The 24,618-nt window shown below is 31.5% G+C and overlaps 1 protein-coding gene and 1 long non-coding RNA gene across 3 annotated transcripts in view; one reads left to right on the forward strand and one right to left on the reverse strand.

The window, feature by feature from the left end:
* LOC148172139 (uncharacterized) overlaps positions 1 to 24,618 on the forward strand; it is a 62,433-nt gene that overhangs the window by 36,428 nt on the left and 1,387 nt on the right. The window lies entirely within an intron of this gene.
* On the reverse strand, positions 20,542 to 23,915 carry LOC148172140 (uncharacterized). Of its 2 annotated transcripts, none has more exons than XM_088041285.1 (3): positions 23,478 to 23,915; positions 22,107 to 22,263; positions 20,542 to 21,920 (listed from the first exon to the last, which is right to left on the reverse strand). In XM_088041285.1, exons 2-3 carry the CDS (start codon positions 22,134 to 22,136, stop codon positions 20,583 to 20,585), a joined length of 1,368 nt encoding a protein of 455 aa, XP_087897411.1. In that variant the 5' UTR covers positions 22,137 to 22,263; positions 23,478 to 23,915; the 3' UTR covers positions 20,542 to 20,582. The 2 variants fall into 2 exon arrangements, with proteins under 2 accessions (XP_087897411.1, XP_087897410.1); XM_088041284.1 differs by having other exon boundaries at positions 22,107 to 22,266.

The raw sequence follows: 24,618 nt of genomic DNA on the forward strand, positions 1-24,618 counted from the left end.
TAAATTCTCTTAAATTCAATTGAAACTTTTTTGTTTTATAAATCCTCTATCAATTTTCTGTACGGCCATTTTGGTTTTTCGTAAAATTCTTTCTAGATATTCTATATTTTTTTACTAAATTAGCTAAAATTTCTCTTTAAGAAGAAGAAAAATAGTCATTCTAAACTTTGTTTAGAATTTTTTTATAGTCTCCCTCGGTTCTATTAAATTTTTTGTTGAATTATTTTATAAATTAATATATTTTTTCTGTTCATAGATTTACCAATTCAAGGTCAGCATTATTTTAATAAACTTCCCGCTGAAGTTTAGAATGTCACATGTAACATTTTTTTAGATCTTTCATTTATTGTTTTTAAAGTCTAATTTTTTTTAGATTATTTAGATTGTCTCTTCTATAAACTTTTTTTAGATTAGTTATCATAAGATTCCTTCGATGCTCTAGATTTTCGGAGTAAAATTCAATTTTCTAGATTTGATTTTAATTTTCCCTAGATTGTGCTTAAATTCTCTTTCAATTTCTTTTTAGATTGTTCTTAGATTTTTTTTATAGTCTCTCTGTTAACAGACTTTATTAATTTTCCTCAGATTCTCTAAATTTTCTCTACTCTATTTTTTTTTCACAATTCTCAAATTTTCTAGTGATTTTTTTACATTCTCTACAAGTTTTTGGACGCTTTAAATTCTGTCTAGATTGTCATTTTTATTAGTTTTTTTATATTTCAACTGTAAATTACCTTTGAATTTGCTACAAAATCAATCTCGAATCTCATTAAAATTTTAAAATCATCTATTTTTAGATTTTTCTCAGTTTGTTGACAGAAATTTGACAGAAATTGCAGGAGTTTTAAGGTTTTGTCGGCTCTTTTTTTACAAGAAATAAAAACTGTAAACGCTGGATTTTTCACATAAAGAAAAATTAGTTTCCAGAAGTTTCCCCCATTTTGAATATCTTGTTTATTGTGAAACTATGATACTATCGTCATTCCCATAACTTCCCAGATCAATTTGTAGATATCCCAGCAGGCTTCCATCACCATCAAATAAGACGTCGAAACCGTTTAACCCATCTCATTTAGTTCGACAGAACCTCGCCAGCTAATGACTCCAAAGACATAACATATTGACATATGTTAATAGATTAAAGTTTGTCTGAGACGTTCTGGCCCTCCAGGCTCATGTTCTTCGGCTGACACGCAAGGTGTGCTCTCTGGAGTAGAGCCCCATTAATCAATACACCTTCGGGTTATTTATGTGCCCTCGTGATTCCTATTCCTCATGTTCCCGAAACTTGTGCATGTGGCAAACTTCACGAAGATGTTAATTTGTAGTTGTTTGAGTGAATTCCTCTATCATATCTAATAAAACGGACCGGCGTTCCATTTTCTTTCACGATAATGGATTTTATCGGGATCAGCGGACATTTACCAGCATACGTGGCCAATTTACCAACTCCTCAATTGATATCACTCGGCAAATATTTGCTCCAGAATTCTTATGTCTGTTTTAATCCCTGGACGCTTGCTTCAACTGCCATTTCTGACCTCGGCAACTCAAATAAATAAACAGGAGTTGTACTACACGTACATTGTTTCATTTTTCGAATCACAAACTTTACGACGAATTATGTCCAACTCGGGACATAAAACTGACAATAACATTTAGAAATAGTTGCGACGTATCTCCTCTTCCCCACCCAAGAAAGAGTTTATGATTAGATCGATCTCGGTCGAGAGTTAAAAACTTGCAAGTAATGGAGATAATTTCTGGAGCTAAGAATTTTAATTAAATTTCGAGGATGGAGCGTTTTATCTTAGGAGGGTGCTTTGTCCGATTCGACAATCGAATCACTCCATTAGTGCTAATCTCAAAGCAAACTGCGTAAAAGTGAATGCCAAATTGGTTCATTATGGATATTCAGTGGACTCTTTAGTTGGCGGTTTCACAATAATTTCATTTTCGCCGTTTTGCGCAACTTTGATCCATAAATATTGGATTTGGAACCATGAAAATAATTCCCCATGATTTCCGATTACGAGTGACATTCTGGATGGGAGTATTCAAAACCGGAAGTTCAAATCCGAGGGTGCAACGAGTGACCAGGGGTGGCTCCAACAATAACAATTATAAAATTTTGGGGTGGTGACACCCCATTAGCCGCACATGCGTGTTATTTATGGAAGTTTACAACGACGTCATAAGCGCATTAATAATAAATTATCGTACTGCTTTAAGAAAACAAGAGGGTCACTGATTATAGGACTTTAGTCCGGGATTATATAATTCATGGACGCACCTTGTCATTTCTGAATTTTTCCATCTTGAGACGTTTCCATCCATTAAAAATTAAGGGTGGAAATTATTCATGGAACTTTTCTCCGAAGACGTGTGCTTTTTAATTATGGCACCCTTAAGAAGAAACCCGAATTTTGGAATTTGGCACAGGAAAGAAACAAATCAAAAAGAGCGAGCTCCTGTATTTTAATACAAAGTGTTGCAAATTTGTATTTTTTTGCTCTATAGTTTTGCACTTTGGCACAGATATTAAGTAAGTTAGGAAGTTTGGAATTGTTTTGCGCTAATTGCATGTTTTATGCCAACTTTCAAAAACGGCAAGCTTTAATATCACATTTTTTTGTAAAATACAAAATTTCTAAAATTTGAGATTTTTGACCTATAATTTTGGAATTTGACACAGTTCAAAATTAGTTTATTGTTAGTCTGCTTCCTTAATTCCTTTATTCTGGCGTTAAAATTACCAAAATTCTAGATTTTTTCTACAAAATGCTGCAAATTTTTGACACGACCTATAAATAAAAATTTTCAAAATTTGTCATTTTTACTCTATAATTTTGGTTTTTATCTCAAGTATTACGGAAGTTTGGAATAGTAACTTCTCCAAATTTCAAGTCGTTATTGCTAAAATTCCAAAAACGACCGGTTTTTAAGATTAAATTTTCATTTTTTTTTGTCCTTCTATGTTGTTTTCTAAATTTGTGATTTTTACTCTATTGCTTGGCTCAGCTAAGAAACATCTTATGAATTGTGAGCCTTGTAAATTTCATATTTCTGCCGTTAAAACGACAAAAATTACACGTCGACTTACAAATTGCTGCCATTTTTGACGTCCAAAAAATGTTTTTTTTTATTTGTTTTATTTTACTATTTTATTTTGTACTTTGTCACAGTTGAAAATATCAACTTTTCCAAATTTTATATCTTCAGCGATGAAATTGCGAATCAAATTGTTTTTTAGGCGACTTAAACTGAAAATGAAATTTTTAGGCCTTAAAAGCGACCTAAAAGTGAGTTTTTTCTGGCCGCAAACATTTTCGGCCGATCTATGGTGGCGCCATCTATCCATAGTTTTGCATATTACGTCAAGATACCGATATTACCCTCAATTTTATAATTATTTGGGTAAAATCAAATCGACAAACTGCTGTAAAGTGCAACAAAGACGTGTTGAATTATTGAAAATGAACATGTCTAGCAGTGCTCCTGCAACAACATTAAAAAACACATTAAACCTAATTCATACAAATTGTGAAGCTACACGTGCTGAAACTGCAAATGTAAATAAGGAAAATATGAACTTTTCTGAAGGATTTATAAATATTTACAATTATTCAGTTGTTATAATTGATTAAATCAATAAATCATAAATAAAAATTAATTAACTTGTAAATATAATGATGTCGCCTAAAAAATCTTGTGTGTAACATGGCCAAAAAGTGACATTTTGCCCTCGCCTTCTTTCTGGCCTCGGCTAGCGCCTCGGCCATTAAAAAAAGGCTTGGCCAAAAAAGAACCACTTTTTGGCCTTGGTACACAAATAGCTATTATCGAATTTTTGAAAATTTTTCGCCTGCCAAAAATAGTTTTTTCACAATCTCACATTTTTGCTCTATAATTTCCCCTTTAATTTCTATTGAAACAACAAAAGTTAGAAGAGTATACAAATTTTTTGTCACAGTTTAAGAATCAAATTTTTAAAATTTCGTACTTTTTCACGTTAAAAAAAGCAACTGCCCCAAATTTCATGTCATCAGCGCTAAAATTACAAGAATGGTAAGTTTTAACATCGAATTTTGATTTTTTTTTTGTACTGCCAAAATCATTTTTTTAATTTTGTGTTCTTTGCTCTAAAAGTTTGTACTTTTAAGTAAATTCCTAAGTAAATTCCATCGTCTTGACGTTTAAAAGTACCAAAATAACATTTCTTTAACACAAAGTATTGAAAATTTTTGACATGTCTGAAAATAAACACTTTTAGAAATTGTCTTCTCTGCTTTATAATTTTGCTTTTTGACATAGATATTCAGCAAATCAATTTCATGTACTTTGCGCTAAAATTTCGACTAATACAAATTTTTACACAACATTTTGAAAAAACTTTTTGTGTCGCCAAAATAATTTTTTTAATTTTGTATTTTTTGTTTTTAATTTTGTACTTTCTCATACTTGGAAAACAAGTTAAGAAAAGTAAACCCCTTAAATTCCAGTGTTTTGACGTTAAAACTGCCAAAATTGCAGAACAATTTTTGACAAATGAAATTTGAAAATTTTTATATTTGTTTTTTCCGTTCTATAATTTTGAATTTTAGCATAGATCTTAAACAAAATAAACATACCTTTCATATATTTTATGCTAAAATTACGAAAATTACAAGTTTTAAGATCAAAAGTCATTTTTATTGCCAAGAAAAAAAATCTAAAATTTGTGATTTTTGCTATATAATTTTGTACTTTGACCCAGATCGTAAGCAAATTAAAACGAGTAATTTCCCCAATTTTCATCTCATCAGCGTTAAAATTACGAAAATGACACGTTTTAACATACAATTTTGAAGAAAAAGTTGTGCTGTCAAAATTATCATTTTTAATTTTGTGTTTTTTGCTCTATAATTTTGTACTTAGATACAGATTTTTAGCAAGTTAAAAAAAAGCGTTCTATTGCCAAAATTATTATTTTCAATTTTGTGTTTTTTGATCTATAATTTTGTACCTTGGGACAGATATTAAGCTGATTAAGAACAGTAAATTTCCCTCATTTGATGCCGTCGGCTTTAAACTTACAGAGCTTTAATATCAAATTTTGAAAAATGTTTGCCCGTCGAATTGAAAATTTTCTAAACTCCGCCATTTTTATACTAAAAATTTGAATTTTCGCACAGTTGAAAAACAAATTAAAAATAGTGAGTTGCCTAAATCTCATTGTTTTCCCGCAAAAAATGCCAAAACTGCAGATTTTATTACAAAGTTTTGCAATTTTTTCCTAGGAATAAAAATTTTGAAATTTTTTGTTGCTTAAGTAAGCTATAAGTAGCAACTTTTGTAAACTTTTTTTGAAGGCTGAGCTCAAGACGCCTCCATACATTAAAAAATTAAGCGTGGAAATAATTCATGAAACTTTTCTCCGCCGACGACGTGTGCTTTTTAATTAAAACTATGCCACCCTCAAGTAGGATCCCTAAGCAGCGATTCGAGATAATCTTGAAGGGCGCAATGATTGCAGTTGTGCATCTTCGGAGAGAGTCTGACGAACCAAAACCAAGAGTTTAATTAAGTAGACTTGGATCCGTTTAATAGAGGAGAAGAGATGAATATGAATCGCATAACGGTCATGTAAATTGCGTTTACAAAGTGGGTACAGTTGCTCCTTAACCTCCTGTTGTATCCAACGTAACTTTGCGGGCTTAATTGAATAAACAAGACGTATAACATGTTCAATGTTAACTAATTAGTGTCACGCTATAAGCGCTTCATACGGGTATTGCGGGTTAATTAGGACAATGGACGACTTTTCCGATAATTAACGAGCGATTTCGTGGAATTTCTAAACCAGCTACTTTTGAAAATTAACACGCGGAAATCCGAGTTTGCCAGAAGCCAAAAAGAGTGTTGGAATTTTATCTAGCGCAATTTCTTTTGCTCGATTTAAATCCCTGTAACTAATGCGTTTGTCGTCCGAGGATTCACCAGGACTAGCAGAGAAAAGAAGCTGCGATTTACTACACGATGTCTGCCGCGAACGTTTAAAAAGAACACTGTAATTTAAAATATTCGTGCTGGAATATCAAAGCTGAAAGCTGTTTTGTGTCTTTATGTTCTCGTTTTGTTTTTCTGGAATAAGTGGCAATTTTACTTGTCAGAAAGTTTGGTGTTGACGGGCGGTTACAAAGTATTTTAATAGTTTTTACTTCGGTAATGGAGAAGTGCATAAAATCCCGCCAGGCCGACAAGTATCCAGTTTTTTAAGCTAAACAATTAATTAAATAATCGGTAGAATTTAAACATTAGTTTGAAGTCGTTGGACCTCGATATCTCAAACTGTGACAAAAAGGACATCATATTAATTGAGCAACTTTCAGGAAATACGGCCATCGTTGATTAAAAGCTCTCTGCAATATTATCTCCACAGAGATAAGTATTAAAATATGGACTAAAATTCTTGAAAGTCTATTTGGAGCTATTTGAAAGTTGTTTGTTTTTGAATTATACAAATTATACAAAATTTTATTCAACATTTGAGTAAATTCGACAATTTTACCTCTGAGATTATCAAATTTGGTGGAACTGTTATTTCAAAGATGTTTATTAAGTGTATTAAATTACCGAATTTCAGACTAAAAAAAATAAATATTTTATTTTTTATTATTTATAGAACAAACAAAATAATTAAAAAGTTTCTATTTTTGTTTTCATAAATTTGACAATTTTGAAGCCAAAATAATAAAATTTGGTGAGCTTGTTACTTGAGAAAACGTTTATTGTGTGTGCTAAATTCCAGCATCCCCCTCCCCCCCTTCCGGGTTGATCCCCAATTACAAATTTTGAATTTTTTATTTTTTGAGACAAACTAAAAATTCAAAATTTTCTAATAATTTTCGTAAATTCTACAACTTTAACGCTAAAGTCCTCAAGTTTGGAGAAATTGTAATTTTGAAAATGTTTATTAAGTGTAGTAAAATACAGAATTTTTTTTAGAACATGAAATAAAGATTTATTTTTTTATTTAGAAAACGTAAAAAATAATTAAAAATTTCCTAGAATTTTTGATAAATTTAACCCCCAGTTTTCATTCCAAAATAATAAAATATTATTACTTGAAAAACGTTCATTAGATGTACTAAATTTTAGCATCGTTGACCGCGAATTACAAATTTTGGAATTTTTTTTGTGAGACGAACAAAAAATTCAAAAATTTCTAATACATTTCGTAAAATTGACAATTTTGACGCTAAACTTATCAAATCTGGTGGAATTGTTATTTTAAAAATGCTTAATTGGGTGTATTGAATTACACAATTTTAAAACACAAAGTAAGAATTTTAGAATTTTTCATTTTTAGAACGAATAACGAAATCAAAACTATCTAAAACATTTCATAAATTTGAGAGTTTTGATGCTAAACTAATGAAATTTGGTGGACTTGTTACTTGAGAAACGTTTATTATGTGTACTAAATTCCAGCATTCGTTGACCGCCAATTACAAATTTTGAAAATTTTTATTTTTTGAACTGAACTAAAAAATTTTTTTTATTCATTTCGTCAATTTGACAATTTTGACGCTGACGTTATTAAACTTGGTGAAACTGTTATTTTAAAGATGTTTATTAAGTGTATTAAATTACAGAATTTAGGACAAGAAATAAAAATATTATTTTATTTTTATTTAGAAGACATACAAAATATTAAACATTCCCTAAAATTTTGGATAAATTTGACAGTTTTGATGCCAAAGTAATAAAATATTATTGCTTGCGAAACGTTTATTAAATGTACTAAATTTTAGCATCGTAGACCGTAAATTATAAATTTTAAAAATTTTTATTTTTAATACAAACTAAAAATTCAAAATTTTATTATACATTTTGAAAATTCCACAATTTTGACAGGAAAGTTATCAAATTTAGAGGAATTGTTATTTTAAAGATGTTTATTAAGTGTATTAAATTACAGAATTTTAGAAAAATGAGAAAAGAATTTTAGAATTTTTTATTTATAGAACGAACATCAAATTCAAAGCTTTCTAAAACAGTTTGTAAATTGAATCGTTTTGGCACTTAAGTAATAAAATTTAGTGGACTAGTTATTTTACAGGCATTTATTTAGTGTACTAAATTACAAAATTTTAGAACAAAAAGTAAGAATTTTAGAAGTTTTTATTTGTTGGACAAATAAAATATTAAAAATCTGACAGTTTTGGCATCAAAATAATAAAATATTAGTGTGTCTGTTAATTGAAAAACTTTTATTGTGTGTACAAAAATCATCGTTGACCGTCAATTCCAAATTTTGAAATTTTTTATTTTTTGAGACGAATTAAAAATTACTTTATTAATTTATTTTGTAAATTTGACAATTTTGACGCTAAGTTTATCAAATTTGGTGAAATTGTTATTTTAAAGATGTTAATTGAGTGTGTTAAATTACAGAATTTTAGAACAAGAAATAAATATTTTATATTTTTTTTATTTGTAAGACGAACAAAATATTCAAAATAATCTAAACTTTTTAATAAATTTGACAGTTTTTTATGCCAAAATCATATAATAATATTACTTGAGAAACATTTATTAGTTGTACTAAATTTTAGCATCGTAAACCGCAAATTAAAAATTTTGCAATTTTTTATTTTGTGACAAACTAAAAATTCAAAATTTTATTATACATTTCTTAAATTCGACAATTTTGACGCTGAGATTATCTAATTTGGTGAACTTGTCATTTTAGAGACGTACATTAAGGGTACGTACTAAATTACAAAATTTTAGAACCAGAAGTAAGAATTTTAGAATTTTTTTATAAAACGAACAAAATATTAAAAAATTTCTATTTTTTTTCATAAATTTGACAGTTTTGACGCCAAAATGATGGAACATAGTGAGCTTCCGTCATCGTTCCATTGTTGACCGCCAATTACAAATTTTCAAAATTTTTATTTTTTGAAATGAACTAAAAATTCAAAATTTCTCGACAATTTTGACGCTGAGGTTATCAAATTTGGAGGAATTGATAATTTACTGTGTCAACCGTCAAATGTGAACTGACCTTTCTTCCCCAAGAAAATTTGACTTTGAAGTCTTGTAATATCAATCATTACGACATTAAAGTATAGCTCACATCAGTTTTGCTTGAATTAACGTTCAAAATTGTATGACCAAAGAGATGCGTCAAGTTTCTCTTTTCCTTTGAATTGTTCTTCGATTTCTTCAGTTTTTCCGATTGACAGACAGAATTTCTGGCGACTCCTGAAGAGAAATTCTAGAATATTTTATACTCCTAGATGTGTGTAGGACTCTTGAAGATTGTTATAATTTGTGGATTGGATTCTTTGAGGTGTCGGGCATATTTCACCTCTCCAGAATGGGCGAATTTTCAGCAGCGCTCTCCATTCTCGTGGTGAAGCTACAATAGATCATAATAACATTCAAATCAACTTCATCCTTGTCCCAATTGGTATGCAACGTCTCGTGCACTTGTGCAGTCGGAATTACAATTTTTAAGTTATTCATAAATCCTTGGTGCAAACAAGAGCGACCGCAACACAGCAGCAGAGGGCAAAGACATTCCAAGGGTCTTTGATCTAAAGTTTCCTTAAAGGTGTCACATTCCCAACTGAGGTCAAACATTCGCTGAATTGTTAAATGACATGACAAGCATTGTTAACCGAAGGGACCAAGTGCTATAATTCGTAGAGTCGCATGCAAATTCTATTAGTGAGTCGGTAACACCTGAGAATAAATTTGTTTAAACTGTTTCTGGATCGATAGCTCCTATAATTAGTTTGTTTAAGAATGATGTCGTGCCAGTATCGCCACGTCCTAATCATATTTCCCGGGGATGTTATTAAGGACGAGCGAGTTAAATTCTCTTGGTCGGTCGGGGTTCGCTACCCTCGTTTCCGAAATAAGAAAACAATCTACGCAGTGGGCGTGTTTTAATTTGGCAAAGACACACCGGTTTGGTTCGGTTGCGTTAATTTGGTCCGTGCCAGGACCGAAGTGATTGATGGCAGAAAGCATTGATTATCTATTGTTCTGGTCCTCCAGAAGCCACAATTACGTCTTTCTACAAGCGCACAATTGATTTTTTACCACGAAAAATATCCCATAAATTTCATGCTAAGCACCGGCAATATCAAAATCCACTAAAACCGTCCTATTGTTCTTCACGTTAAACACTGGAGCTTGATGAATATTTCAGGGCAATTTGCAGAGTGCACACGGTAAAAAATGGCGCATCCATTGCACTTAAGGTTTGCATGCGTGGTGGCAGTACAATTTGCCCGGGGGCAATGATAGATGCCATGAGATGGGGGTGGCTGTTAAGACCCTCCGGGAGGAACAAACTGACCGCCGTAATGACCGCAGCACTCGTCACGTCGTACGTCACAGGGTGCAGTCCCTACAGTGCTGCTGCAGGGAATGTGTTCATTGGTCAAGGGATGATTTAGGATGCAGAATATTTGGACTGCGAACAGAGGCGGATTCAGCGACTTTGAAAGGGCCCTGAGAAACCACAACTGTACACCAAGGTTTCATTCAAAACCAGAATTCTGAATTTTTTATTTGGTTTACAATTCAAAAATTCCAAAATTGGTAAATCTTGATCTAAAAATTGTTTTAAAGTAGCAATTCCACCAGTTTTCTTTTCTTTAGCGTTAAAACTGTAGAATTTAAGGAATGTTTTCGGAAATTTTAAATTTTTAACGTAATGAAAAGTTCAAAAAATCGTAATTTGTAATCAACGATGTAGTAATTTAGTACAATCAATAATCATAGTAACATAGTAAAGTAACAAGCCTACCAAATTTCATAAATTGAAAATTAACAGTGTCAAATTTCTAAAATTTTTTAGAGAATTTTGAGTCTTATAAATAAAAAATATATAATTTTTGCTTCTTGTTCTAAGTTTCTGTAATTTAATAAACTCAACAAGGTGACTTAACAATACGAATTCCAGGAAATTTTGATAACCTTGTCGTCAAAATTGTAGAAGTAACGAAATATGTTTGAATTTTGAATTTAAATTTTTAGTTCATTTTACAAATAAAAAAATCCAAAATTTGTAATTTGCAGTCAACGCTGCTGAAATTTAGTACACGGTAGACGGAACCGTTTTTCTAGGATTTTGATAAAACTTTGCAAATGTTTAGAATAGAGGTACACTAGCAACTCCCCAAAATTATAAATCGATCTACCGTACAGTTTTCGAGAAAATCGAACTCAAGTGCCATAAGATTACATGTAAAAAGTTAGTTTTTGCCGTTAAAATTTTAACGCTTCCTAGGAATTTCATAAAAATCTCCCATAATATTGTCTGAATGTTAAAAAAACAATTAGCATTTGCAAAATAAATTTTTACCGTACAGTCTTTTCTTAAAATAATACAGAAATCCGAAAGTGACACTTCAACAGTCTACATGGGTCAATGTGGCAATGTTGCCTGGTTGACGCAAACGTACTTTGCAAATTAGAAATAAGTTTCTTTCTCAACTTTGAAATCTGCACTTGTTGCTTTCCAATAAACGTCTCTATAACATTTTCCACGGAATTTTCACAATCGTTTGTCAATAAATTTTTTTTTAGAAATTGTTATTTTTAAGAGGAAGCATAAACATGAGAAATTCTTTCAAGAATCCGTAATTTTGGTAATTTTAGTGCTACAGCTATCAAACTTGGGGAAATTACTAGTTTTTAATCGAAAAATAAACTCTGTCAAATTGTCTTAAAATTCGTAATTTTGATAGTTTTAGTGCTACAGCTATGAAATGTGGGGAAATTATTATTTTTCAATTGTACATTAACTGTGCCAAATTGCAGCATTGTAGATCGAAAGACACAAATTTTAGAAATTTGTATTTTCAAGGCGAAGCTGAAATATAAAAGATCCTCCCCTAAAATTCATAACTTTGGTAATTTTAGAGCTACAACTATAAAATTTGGGGAAATTACTAGTCTTAAATCGTTTATTAACTCTGCCAAATTGTAAAATAGTAGATCAAAAAACACCAATTTTAGAAATTTGTATTTTCAAGGCGAAGCTGAATTATGAAAGATCCTCCCCTAAAATTCGTAACTTTGGTAATTTTAGAGCTACAACTATAAAATTTGGGGAAATTACTAGTTTTCAATTGTACATTGACTCTGCCAAATAGCAACATTGTAGATCAAAAGACACAAATTTTAGAAATTTTTATTTTCAAGGCAAAGCTGAAATATGAAAGATCCTCCCCTAAAATTCGTAACTTTGGTAATTTTACTGCTACAACTACAAAATTTGGGGAAATTACTAGTCTTAAATCGTTTATTAACTCTGCCAAATTGTAAAATAGTAGATCAAAAAACACCAATTTTAGAAATTTGTATTTTCAAAGCGAAGCTGAAATATGAAAGATTCTCCCCTAAAATTCGTAACTTTGGTAATTTTAGAGCTACAACTATAAAATTTGGGGAAATTACTAGTTTTCAATTGTACATTGACTCTGCCAAATAGCAACATTGTAGATCAAAAGACACAAATTTTAGAAATTTTTATTTTCAAGGCGAAGCTGAAATATGAAAAATCCTCCTTAAAATTCGCAATTTTAGTAATTTTAGTGCTACAGCTATGAAATTTAAGGAAATTACTAGTTTTAAATTGTACATTGACTCTGGCAAATTGCAGCATTGTAGATCAAAAGACACAAATTTTAGAAATTTTTATTTTCAAGACAAATTCGAAATATGAGAAATCGTCCCTTAAAATTTGTAATTTTGGTAATTTTAGTCCTACAACTATGAAATTTGGGGAAATTGCTAGTTTTTTATCTTTAATTCACTCTGCCAAAGTGCAACAATGTAGATCAAAAGACACAAATTTTAGAATTTTTTATTTTCAAGACAAACCCAAAATATGAGAAATCCTTGCCTAAAATTCGTAACTTTGGTAATTTTAGTCCTACAACTATGAAATTTAGGGAAATTGCTAGTTTTCAATCGTTTATTAACTTGGCCAAATTGCAACATTGTAGATCAAAAAACAGAAATTTTAGAAATTTTTATTCTTAATGCCAAGCAAAAGTCGTTTCATTCATTACCCTCGGTTATGACAATAACGCCACCTGATTATTTTTTGTTCGCTCAAGAAAAAAGTAGTTATATCATATAAGCAATTAAGAAATTACATATTAATCTCATTATTGAAATCAGTTGTGTTTCGCCTTTTGATAAAGACGGTCGTTTTGGTAACTTGTGCTACAGAGTGCTGCTCTGAAAAAATATCTTGCAAGGTAAAGTACTACCCTATATTATTCAAGAGTTTTCAATTCAGCGAAACGTTTGATTGTCTATTTTTTCAGTTCGTTGACATTGACAAAAGCAGTTTAATATACAGAGCGTTTATGCTTAGTAATAATCGGAATTTAAAGAAAGTTAGATACATTTAAACTTTTTTGTTCTTACAAATGTTTATCTAAGATCTGTGTTTGACTGTTAAATACAATAAACAAAATTAGAAGGTTGCGCAAAGAATTTAAAAAAAAAAATTATGTAGACGAAAACATTTCTTAAAATTAGCCACCCAATATTAATTTTGCGATTTAAATTTTATTTGAAAGCACATATGGAACTCAACTTTATAATCGTGTTCTGTACTAAAAAATCTGTTTTCTTTGCTTAGATCTTTCGTAAAAATGTCCATAGTCGTTTCACGCCACCGTGCTGGAATTCACTTTGGTCTCATGTATTCATTTCATCCTTCAATTACGTAATTAGTTGAAGGTCAGACAAGTTGAGCAGTACCGCACCATCGACAAACAATTCGTTCTTTTGGCAAAAAAATTGTTAGATAGCAGTACTGATAACTTCGCTCTTATTGTGCTCAATTTCAAGTTCAATTATATGAAAAAAAGGCCACACTAATAAACCTTTGTTGAAATATGCCTTGATTGATTTTCTTTCTGGAGGAAATATGACAAATTCGCTAAAAATCCTGATGTGACCCAGACGTCTTATTGCATACTTAACAAGAAATCAAAATCAGCGTCTCAGCAAAAATCAAATGATTAAATTTTGTGGCATAGTGAAATCAGTGCTTTATTATTTATTATTTAGGCGTTTTCGGAGTTTCGTTTTAAAAATTCGAAATTTGGTTTAATCTGCAATTATTAAATCTGATTATTACAAGCAGTCTAAATACAAGTTTTTAATGTGAGGGAACAGTTTTGACAAAAATTGCTTTGCATTTTTCGGCAAAGTTCTAATTGATTGGTTTTAATATTGTCGAAATGGTATTTTTCGCAAGTCTTGAAATGAAATGTCGTTTGAAAACGCGAAAACCTGATTATTTTTTGTTCACTCAAAAAAAAAGTAGCATTTAGGAAATTACATAATAATTTTATTATTAGAATTTGTTGTGTTTCGACTTTTGATAAAGACGGTTGTTTCGTGCTGCTCTGAGAAAATATCTTGCAAGGTAAAGTACTACTAAGGTAATTTTAGTGCTACAGTTATGAAATTTCGGGAAATTACTAGTTCTTAATCAAATATTAACTCTGCCAAATTGCAAAATTGTAAATCAAAAGACATAAATAGAAATTTTAATTTTTAATCCCCAAATGCTTCACTAAAATTGATAACTCTCGTAATTTTAGTGAAAGAGGAAGTTACTACTTTTAAGTCGTGTTTTACCTCCAAAACTCGATTGTTTAAATGAGAATGTAAATCAATTTTGTGTACCTGTGACTGATAAGAAATATGCGGTTTTCTCTATCGTTTTTCTAGCACTATTGTTGCTACTCTTTCATTATTAGATTGAAAATTTTCAAACTAATGTAAAGTTGCAAAATCTGTTTTGTCTACCTATGGTATATTTGGATTTATTTTGGAACTCGACCTTCTGAAAAATCGTTGTCATTCATTACCTTCGGTTATGGCAATAGCGCCACCTGATTAGGTACTTTTTGTTCGCTCAAGAAAAAAGTAAAAGTTATTGTTATAAGCGATTAGGAAATTAAATAATCTCATTATTGAAAACAGTTGTGTTTCGACTTTTGATAAAGACGGTCGTGTGCTACAGAGTGCTGTTCTGAGAAAATATTTTTAAGGTAAAGTACTAACCTATATTCATTTATAAACATTTTCGAAAGTTTTCAATTCAGAGAAACGTTGGGCGCGTTTGATTCTAAATTTTTTCAGTTTGTTAGCGTTAACAACACAAGCAGTTTAATATACAGTGTTTATGTTTAGCAATAATTGGATTTTAAAGAAAGTTAGATACATATTGCAAGGCAGGCTAAATACAAGTTTTTAATGTAAGAGAACTGTTTTAACAAAAATTGCATCGGTAAATTTCCGATTGATTAGTTTTAATATTGGCGAAATTTGTCAAAAAAAACTTAAAAAAAATCTGTTTTTTGACCTGAATGTTTGTAATTTGGCACTCTTAATAAAAATGGTTGAAGTAATACCTCTTCCAAATTTCATTTATTCAGAGCCGAAATTACGGAAGTTATGAAAATTCAATGTAAAATGTTGAAGATTTTTGGATCGCTTCAAAATAAGAATTTTAAAAAAATTGTTCTTGGTTTAAAAATGGTAACTTTACCAAATTTTATAGTATTGGTCTTAAAAATACAAAAGTTAAGATTGTCTTTGGCCTTTGATTTATTTTCTGCTTGTACTCTCTCAGACCCAAAGTGGATAATACAAGGAAAGTTCGTATTTTTCGCGGGATTTTTTCACGTCTAAAATTATAGTCACTTTGTAAAATCCACTTTGAGTTCGCTCGTTTCCAGATAATCCCCTTTTTTCTTGTTCTTGAAGTTCGGTTGTAGTTTGTTGTTAATTTCGGCGTCCCCGAAGCGATATTTCGTGCGACATTAATGGGAACTTTGCAATTATGAAGTGTCATCAATCAGGTTTATTTTGCTTTGCAAGTACACGTCATGCTTATTCCCACTAAATTTCCTAGGGACTAGAGGGAATCGTTTAGTACTATCGATCGGAGAGTTCTGTCTTCCCCGAAAAGTGAATTTTTATTTCTTCGTCACGTTTCCCATCACTCTACCTAATCCGGTCAAAAAATCCCAACACTGTCCGACATCTAAATTTAATTATCGGAAAACCATTACCGTCTTCTCAAGTTTTAATCGGTGAGAAATATACACCGGATCATTGTACGCCGCCCCCAATACCAGAAATCGATAACCGCCAATTCACTCTCGTTTCTTATTCCTGGAAACGAAGGAAACTTTGGCCGTTTGCCGCTTAATTTACGGTGCTGTTATTCATCACGCTCTTTTTCACGTGCGAATTTGTATAAAATCACGCTGGAAAAGTACGTGTACGTGATAATGAAATTAAAAGGATTCGTACCGCAATCGTATCTTTATAAAGTCCGAAATTAAAACGATAAATTTATTTTGGAAAATCACGTGGAATTAACGCTTTTAATCAAAACATAAATCAAGCGTTTGAATGGACGAAATACATCGAAAACGGTTATTGTGCTCGCATAACAAATGGAAATCATTCCGCTCTTGATGTATTGGCTTCAATGGAAATCCTTCCGTGACATTATTCATTTTTTTGATGAACAATGCGAGTTTACGGATTTTGTTTTAAAATCTTTTCAACGTCGGTTCATCTTAGCGAGATTTATTAACGGCACAAGGGAAATAGCTCCAGAAAGGGGTGATTATTACTTCTGACTTATGAATAAAACTTTTCAAGAGTTGCTTTTATAGAGCGTGCCCGGGATGAATTAATGCAGACGATTTTATTATGCGATAATAAAGATTCTACATATTTTTGCCATTTTATTTCCATAAAGTCCACAAACAAGAAAACTTGAACATGTCGATCAAGATGGGGCGATGAAGTTTGACGGGGGGATGAATTTTATCGAGTTTTAATGGAAACGCATATTGTGCCTGATTTTTGGCTCCGGGAAGACGAGATTGATATTTTGCATTGTCCTGCTGGGCGGGCAGAGGCGGACTCAGGACGTGGATTGTCTTTATATTATCTAGATTTACATTTGCCTACTTTTGATTCTCTTTGAATTCTCTAATTCTGCAAATTTCGAGGACTTCTTCGATCTACATAGAATATTAATTTATCATTTTTTCTAGTTCTACATTTTAATTTTTCTTCACATATTTTCGTTACTTTAAAGACGTTTATTAAGTGTACTTAATTGTAGAACTTTACAATAAAGAGTAAGAATTTCAGAATTTGTCATTTATGGAACATACAAAAAATTCTAAATTCGACAATTTTGACGCTAAAGTTATGAAATTTGGTGGACTTGTTACTTTAGAGTTGCTTATTAAGCGTATAAAATTAGAGAATTTTAGAACAAAACGTTAGAATTCTTGAATATTTCATTTATAAAGCGAACAAAAAATTCAAATTTTTTAAAGAAATTCTCTAAATTTGACAATTTTGTCCCTGAAATAATGAAAGTTGGTAGATTTGTCATGTTAAAGATGTTTATTGAGTGTATTAAATTACAGAGTTTTAGAACAACTACTAAAAACTGAAGCATTTTTTTATTTAGAGAAAGAATAAATTTTGAAATTATTATTTTGAGAACGATTCAAAACTTTCAACATTTGTTCTTGAGGTTCATATCTTCTGTCATTTTAACACAAAAACAGTGAAATTTACAGACAGTACTACTTTCACCATTCTCAGTAAGCGTACAAAATTACAACAATTTTTAACAAAAAACAGATTTTTTAAAAAATGTTTCTAGGATCCACCGAAAATCTTCATTTTCTATTAAATCCACAATATTCATAGTTTTAACATTAATACAATGAAATTTTGTGGAAGTACCATTTTGGTTCCGTTTATTAACTCCGCTAAATTACAAATTTCTACATCCAGAAACAATAAAATTTGAAAATTTTATTTTGAGGACGATCCAAACATTTTTAATAATTTCCATTAATTTTTATAGCTTCCGTAATTTTGCTGATAAAAGAATTAAATTTAGTGGAGGTAGTACTTGTACCACTTTTCTTTCCCCACACGGTGAATTTTTTTCTTAACTTCAACATGAACAACATAACTTTCGAAGTTTTAGTGCTAAAACAATGAAATTTAGGGCCTCCTGCTGGAAAAAATCTCCAGCACTTTATAATAAATTCTATAACTTTAGTAATTTTAGCGCCAATACAATGAAATTTGGAAGAGGTACGACTTTGATTTCGTTTATTAACTGAGCTAAATTACAAAATTTTCAATCAAGAAACAAACTTTTTTGATTTTTTTTTTTAGTCAAACCAAAAAACAAGTATTTTTATTTAATGCCACAATTTCTACAATTTGGACCACAAGGTTATCAAAATTTCCAGGAATTCTTATTGTTGACTTAATTAAATTACAGAAATTTAGAACAAGAAGTAAAAATTATATATTTTTTATTTATAAGACTCAAAATTCTCTAAAAAATTTTAGAAATTTGACACTGTTAATTTCCAAATTATGAAATTTGGTGGGCTTGTTACTTTAGAAATGATTATTGTTTGTACTAAATTACTACAATCGTTGATTACAAATTGCGATTCAACATTCCATTCCTACATTCAAATTTTAGAACAAAATGTTAGAATTCTAGAATATTTCATTTATAGAGCGAACAAAAAATTCAAGTTTTTTAAAGAAATTCTCTAAATTTGACAATTTTGTCCCTGAAATAATGAAAGTTGGTAGATTTGTCACGTTAAAGATGTTTATTGAGTGTATTAAATTACAGAGTTTTAGAACAACTACTAAAAACTGAAGCATTTTTTTATTTAGAGAAAGAATCAAAATCTAAAATTTTCTGAAAAATTTAAAATTGTTTAACATCTAGTAAATCTACACTTGACGCTTTGGTGGAATTGTTACCTTAAAGTATTAAATTAAATTTTGTACTAAATTACAAAGTTAAAAAAAAAATGTAAGTTTCAAAAAACTTCGGTAAATTTGACAGTTTTGACGTCATGAAATTTGCTGGACTTGTCACTTTAGAGGCGTTTATTGAGTATACTAAATTACAAATTTTTAAAACAAAAGGTAAAAATTTTAGAAAGTTTTTATTTACAGGAAGAACAAAATATATCAAAAATTTCTAAAAAGTTCTATAAATTTGACAGTTTTAACGCCAATATAATGAAATAAATATGATGAGCTTGTTACTTGAGTACCGTTTATTGTGTGTTCTTAATTCAAACATCGTTGTCCATAAATTACAAATTTTGCAATTTTTTATTTTGTGAGATGAACTAAAAATTCAAAATTTTCTAATAAATTTCGTAAGTTCGATAGTTTTGACGCTAATGTTATGCAATTTGGTGAAATTGTTATTTTAAAGATGTGTGTGAAGTGTACTTAATTACAGAATTTTAGAACAAGAAGTAAGAATTTTAGATTTTTTTTATTTATAGGTCAACAAAATATTCAAAATTGTTTAATTTTTTTTACAAATTTGACAGTTTTGATGCCAAAATAAGGAAATATGCTATATGGGGATTACAAATTTTGGAATTTTTTATTTTGTGGGACGAACTAAATATTCAAAATTTTCTAATACATCTCGTGAATTCGACAGTTTGGACGCTAATGTTATCAATTTTTTTAGAGTTGTTACTTAAAAGATGTTTATTTAGCGTATTAAATTACAAAATTTTAGAACAAAAAGTAAGAATTCTAGATTTTTTTTATTGATAGAACGAACAATAAATTCAAACTTTCTAAAAAGAATTCGGAAATTTGAAAGTTTTTGACGCTAAAGTAATAAAATTTGGTGGATTTGTTACTTTAAAGACGTTTGTTTAGTGTATTTAATTACGAAATTTTGGAGCAAAAAGTAATAATTCTAAAACTTTTCATTTATATGTTAGGACGAACAACAAATTCAAAATTTTAAAAAACATTCTGTAAATTTTACAGATTCTACCTTAAAGTATTGAAATTTGGTGGACTTGTCACTTTAGAGGCGTTTATTGAGTGTACTAAATTATATAATTTTAGAACAAGAAGTAATAATTTTAGAAACTTTTTGTTTATAAGACGAACAAAATATTATTTTTTTTTATAAATCGACAGTTTTGACGGCGAAATAATGAAATATGGTGAGATTGTACTAAATTTCAGCATCGTTGACTGCAAATTACAAATTTTGGAATTTTTTATTTGTGAAATGAACTAAAAATTTAAATTTAAAATTCAAACATATTTCGTTAATTCTGTAGTTTTATCAGTAAAATTATGAAAATTTAAGGAGGTACAACTTCTATTACTGCTATTAAGTGTACCAAACTACAAAATTCTAGAGCAAAAAACACTTTTTTTTAAATTTTAAAAAACCAAATATTCGAACTGCAAAAGTTCAGCCAAAAGTTGCTTAAAAGCCTTTTGGAGAATCTACATCAAAAACGACTTCTACTATATTAAGATACCAACATTAAATAAATAAATAACTTTCAACATGTGCCTAATAAAACTTGATATTTCACACAAAAATTTTTTCTTTATTCAAATTATGTCTAACTTTACAGCCGCCTTAACAACTCCACCTGAGCCTCTTAAACATAATTGATTTTTCAATACACCCCGCAACAACCCCTGGCAGTATTACAACTCTTCACCACCACCCCATTTTCCTTAAAATACCCCAAAACATCACGAAGAACCCCACACTTTTCCAAATCCACATCAAAATCAACCACCTTTAACAAAATCCACTTGTCTTTCAAAACCTGAAGATCCAACTTCCCCACTTTATTACCCTTCAAATCAAGAAGTATCAACCTCAAACTCCCACTAAGTTCATTAAAATCAAAACTCCCCAACTTGTTGTGCGACACATTCAGTTTTCTTAAGTCCCCCAGACCGGAAAAGAATCCTCCAGGAATGCTTTCAATTCTGTTTTCCGCCATGTTCAGTTTTTGAAGTTTCGACCAAGTGGCTCCTGAAGGTAAGTTCTGAAGATTCTGGTTCGCAGGAGCCCCCCAGTTCATAAAAAAACCACTTTGGCGTTTGGATCTTCGGAACTGAGCATAATTCGGATTTGGCATAAACGCCCCGAAGGCTTGAGACGGGTTGAATCGCGAGTTCTCTTGACCAGGAACTTGAAAAGGAGTCTGAACAAGTTTCGTTCCAAAATTGCTAGTGTCCAAATTTCCAAATCCTCCAATCAAAGAACTGATGAGATTGTGGCTGACATCTAGAATTCGCAGTTTTGGGAGTTTGTCAAATTCGTTTCGGTTCAAACTGGTGAGTTTGTTGTGGCTCAAATGCAGTTCTTGTAAACTGTCTGAGACCAACTTCCCCCAAGACACGAGGAAGTTGTTATTGAGGTTCAAAACTCTGAGTTTGGGGAGGCGCTCGAAATCGTTCCCAAGGATAACTAGACGGTTACCATCCAAGTGGATCTCCTCCAAGTCCGGAAAGTCGGCGAAAGAACCAAATTCTTCCAATTTGTTAAACGACAAAGTTAAGACCTTCAACAGTTTCAACTCTTTGAAAAGTGACGAGTTCAATGCAGACAACTCGTTGGACTTCAAATTCAGTTGCTCGATCCCCGCAGATTGAGGTGAGAAATTCGGTTTTAACTTATTCCCAGCGAGATTAACAATCTTCAGATTTCTGTAACTACGGAAGATGTGGTCATCGATGGTCTCCAGTTCTGCATCGTTAATCTGCAGCTCTTGGAGTTTTTCTTTGTTGACAGAACAAGCCGTTTCAAGGAGATTATCCTTAAGACTATTGCCAGGGAGGGAGACGGCATTAAGGACTAATTTACAGACGCAGAAATTCGTCCGACTTTTATAAACTTCATCATAGATGCATCGGAGTTCAGTGCCACAAAAAGATGACGAGACGGAAGGCTCGCAGTCGAAATTAGCCGAGACGTGGAGAAAAAGAGACAAGAAATAAATCTGGAAAAAATGTGGTGATAACGATATCGACTTTAGCCGGCAGCAGCCTCTGGTAGACGGTAGATCAAACTTAGTCGAGTTCCGAAAGAGAAATCTACTAGATTTTGGTAATTTTTGAAAATTTGCAAGTTTGGTTTAATGAAAAAGAATCGATTTCATGCTGTTGAAATTGATTTTCGCAATTACCTTCGATTTCGAGTTCCACTGTTCCATCATAAGTCTGCGAACTTTTCACACTTGCACTTATCTAATCAAATTCACGACTGTAAATGACAACAAACTGGGTTGGTTCAGTTCGTGATATTCAGTCCGAGCCAGTGAACTTCTTGGGAATTTTCCAAACCTTCTGGGAAAGAGGAAGCGGGGATTAGGATAAAATATTGTATAAAATTCATATAATTTGACATTTACAAATTAAAGGTGTTTGATTGGTTATATAATTGATTTAAAGCACACGGGTGTGTTCATAAAGTGATACGTCTGTTGGAGCGTGTGACGTCAGAGTGATGTGATTAACACTCTGAGATTCGCCAGAGTGTTGTTGCGTTTATGAACGGTTTCCGTGGTTATTTAAATGTTCGACAAATAGGTACATCACCTACATACAAAACGCAATTTTCGCAAAAATTCAGAACAAAAACTATACCAAACTTCTGATATCGACATCTCGCTTATTTTTTCGAGTAAACTTGAGTTATTATACATCAGTGTACGCAGAATTTTACGCAGATTCCAAATCTGGGATTTAAATTCAGATTCGACAACAAATAACTGAGTTATGGCCGATCAAAGTTTCGGATAGTTGATTTTCATTTTTGTTCATTTTTCCCAATTTTCAAAGTTAAATATCTCGGAAACTATTTGAGATATTGAGTTGCGGTTTGCGCCATCGTTTTTCTCGGCTCATTTTACGTTAGAAAAAGTGCTTAAAAGCCCAAAATTCGATAGTCGATTTTTCGCGAAAAAAAATTACGACTCAAACGATGAAAATTTTTCGGTTTTTTTTATTTTTGGCCATAACTCGTAAACTATTTGTCCTATAGATCTTAAATTTGGCCAGTATATAGATTTTGAGCTCTTTCGAATGATGTATAATTCAATGCTATTAAACGTCATTTTCATTTTGAAAACATTGATTGAAAATCACCCTAAAATGATGTTTTCAAAACAGTTTTTTCCAATACCTCAATACAAATTTGGGTCTCATTTTACGCAGAATTTCAAGCTGAATCCAAAAATATGATGATTTTTTAAAATTTGTCAATAAATAACCGAGTTATGGCCGTTTGAAATTTTGGGTTGTCGCCAGAGGGTCAAATTTTCGAAGGTTCGAAACAATTCGTGCTCAATATCTCGAAAACTATTCCAGATATTGGAATGCGGTTCGCGGCATGGTTTTTCTCGCGATTTTTTACATAAGAATTAGTTTTTAGATTTTCCAATAGTCGAAATTTGCAAATTTTCGCAAAAATTCGTGACTAAAACGATGGCCAAACTTCTGATTCGATATCTCGCTTATTTTTTGGTGTAAACTTGCGTTATTATGCATCATTTTACCCATTTAGTATCCCACGGACATTTATCCATCGTTAATCGCGCGTTGTGTTTATCCCATCCTGATCTGAAGGCTTTGGATCACATCCCTTTGGTCCGTCCAGAGGTCGATTCTCCACCCACATCTAGCCCTTAAGATCTTGTACTTGAAGTTGGTATGGTTCCTAGCCTGCGAATTTACGTTCTTTTTCTTTTTGGCGAAGTCAGAAACGCAGCTGCTGGTGGTGCTGATGCTAGTGACAAGTTGTCACGTTCCAAATGTTGCAGGTGAAGCGAGAGTTCCACGACTTCCGATGCACGTGACGTTGACTCCGCGGAAGCTTAGCCCTTCTTCGTTTTCACCGGCCTCATCTTCAGTCTCTCTGCCTCTTCGTGGTCCTCACCGCCCAAACACGGTACAAGAAATTCACGGCTTTCATCCAAGTCGTCTTCTCGGTTCTAATCCTCCTGAAATCAACCCAGAAAACTGAAAAACGATATTAAAATCCGCTCGGTTTCGAACAGTTTTCGCACCATCTTCGATCACGCAAGCAGTCCGCGAAGAGTGCAGCTCGTTTTACAGCGCGATCAAATCGACAAGAGGTACAACTTGTACACGTTCGAAATCACCACGAAAGTGCAAGCGGGGATTTTAAGGGGGGACACTTTTCAACAACGAGGTAGGGGGTTCAAGGTACAAGTCGGGTTAGACGAAATCGGCTGTCTCGCTTGTAGTAACAACAATTTAACGACGGTCAAAAGACCGAAAGAAGCGAGATTTAATGTAAGGAGTGTAGTCGAGGCGGTTTTCAACGTCTTTCTAAGTCCTGTTGTAGTTTTTAAGTAGAAACTTTGTACTCATTAATTTATTCATGTTAATGTTTGTGTTATTAATAAATTTCTTTAAATTTGCCGGTTCTTATTTGGGCTGTGTGTGATTGGTTGAAAACTAAACAGATGTTTCTTTGCGACTGATTTTTGAAATTTAATCGAAACCCTCTTAAAACATTTTTTTTATTAATTTAGACTTCAGGAACAAGATTCTGTATTCTAAAGTCGGATTCAAAACGTAATTATAAGTTTACTTTAAATTAAAATTTGCAATGTAGGTAGGCAACCAATTATACACACATTATGCATTTATTTTTTGGTGTAAATAAATACA

Source organism: Gnatocerus cornutus, chromosome 7, assembly GCF_029298725.1.
Source record: "Gnatocerus cornutus isolate USDA-ARS CGAHR chromosome 7, icGnaCorn1.1, whole genome shotgun sequence".
Classification (NCBI taxonomy): Eukaryota; Metazoa; Arthropoda; class Insecta; order Coleoptera; family Tenebrionidae; genus Gnatocerus; species Gnatocerus cornutus.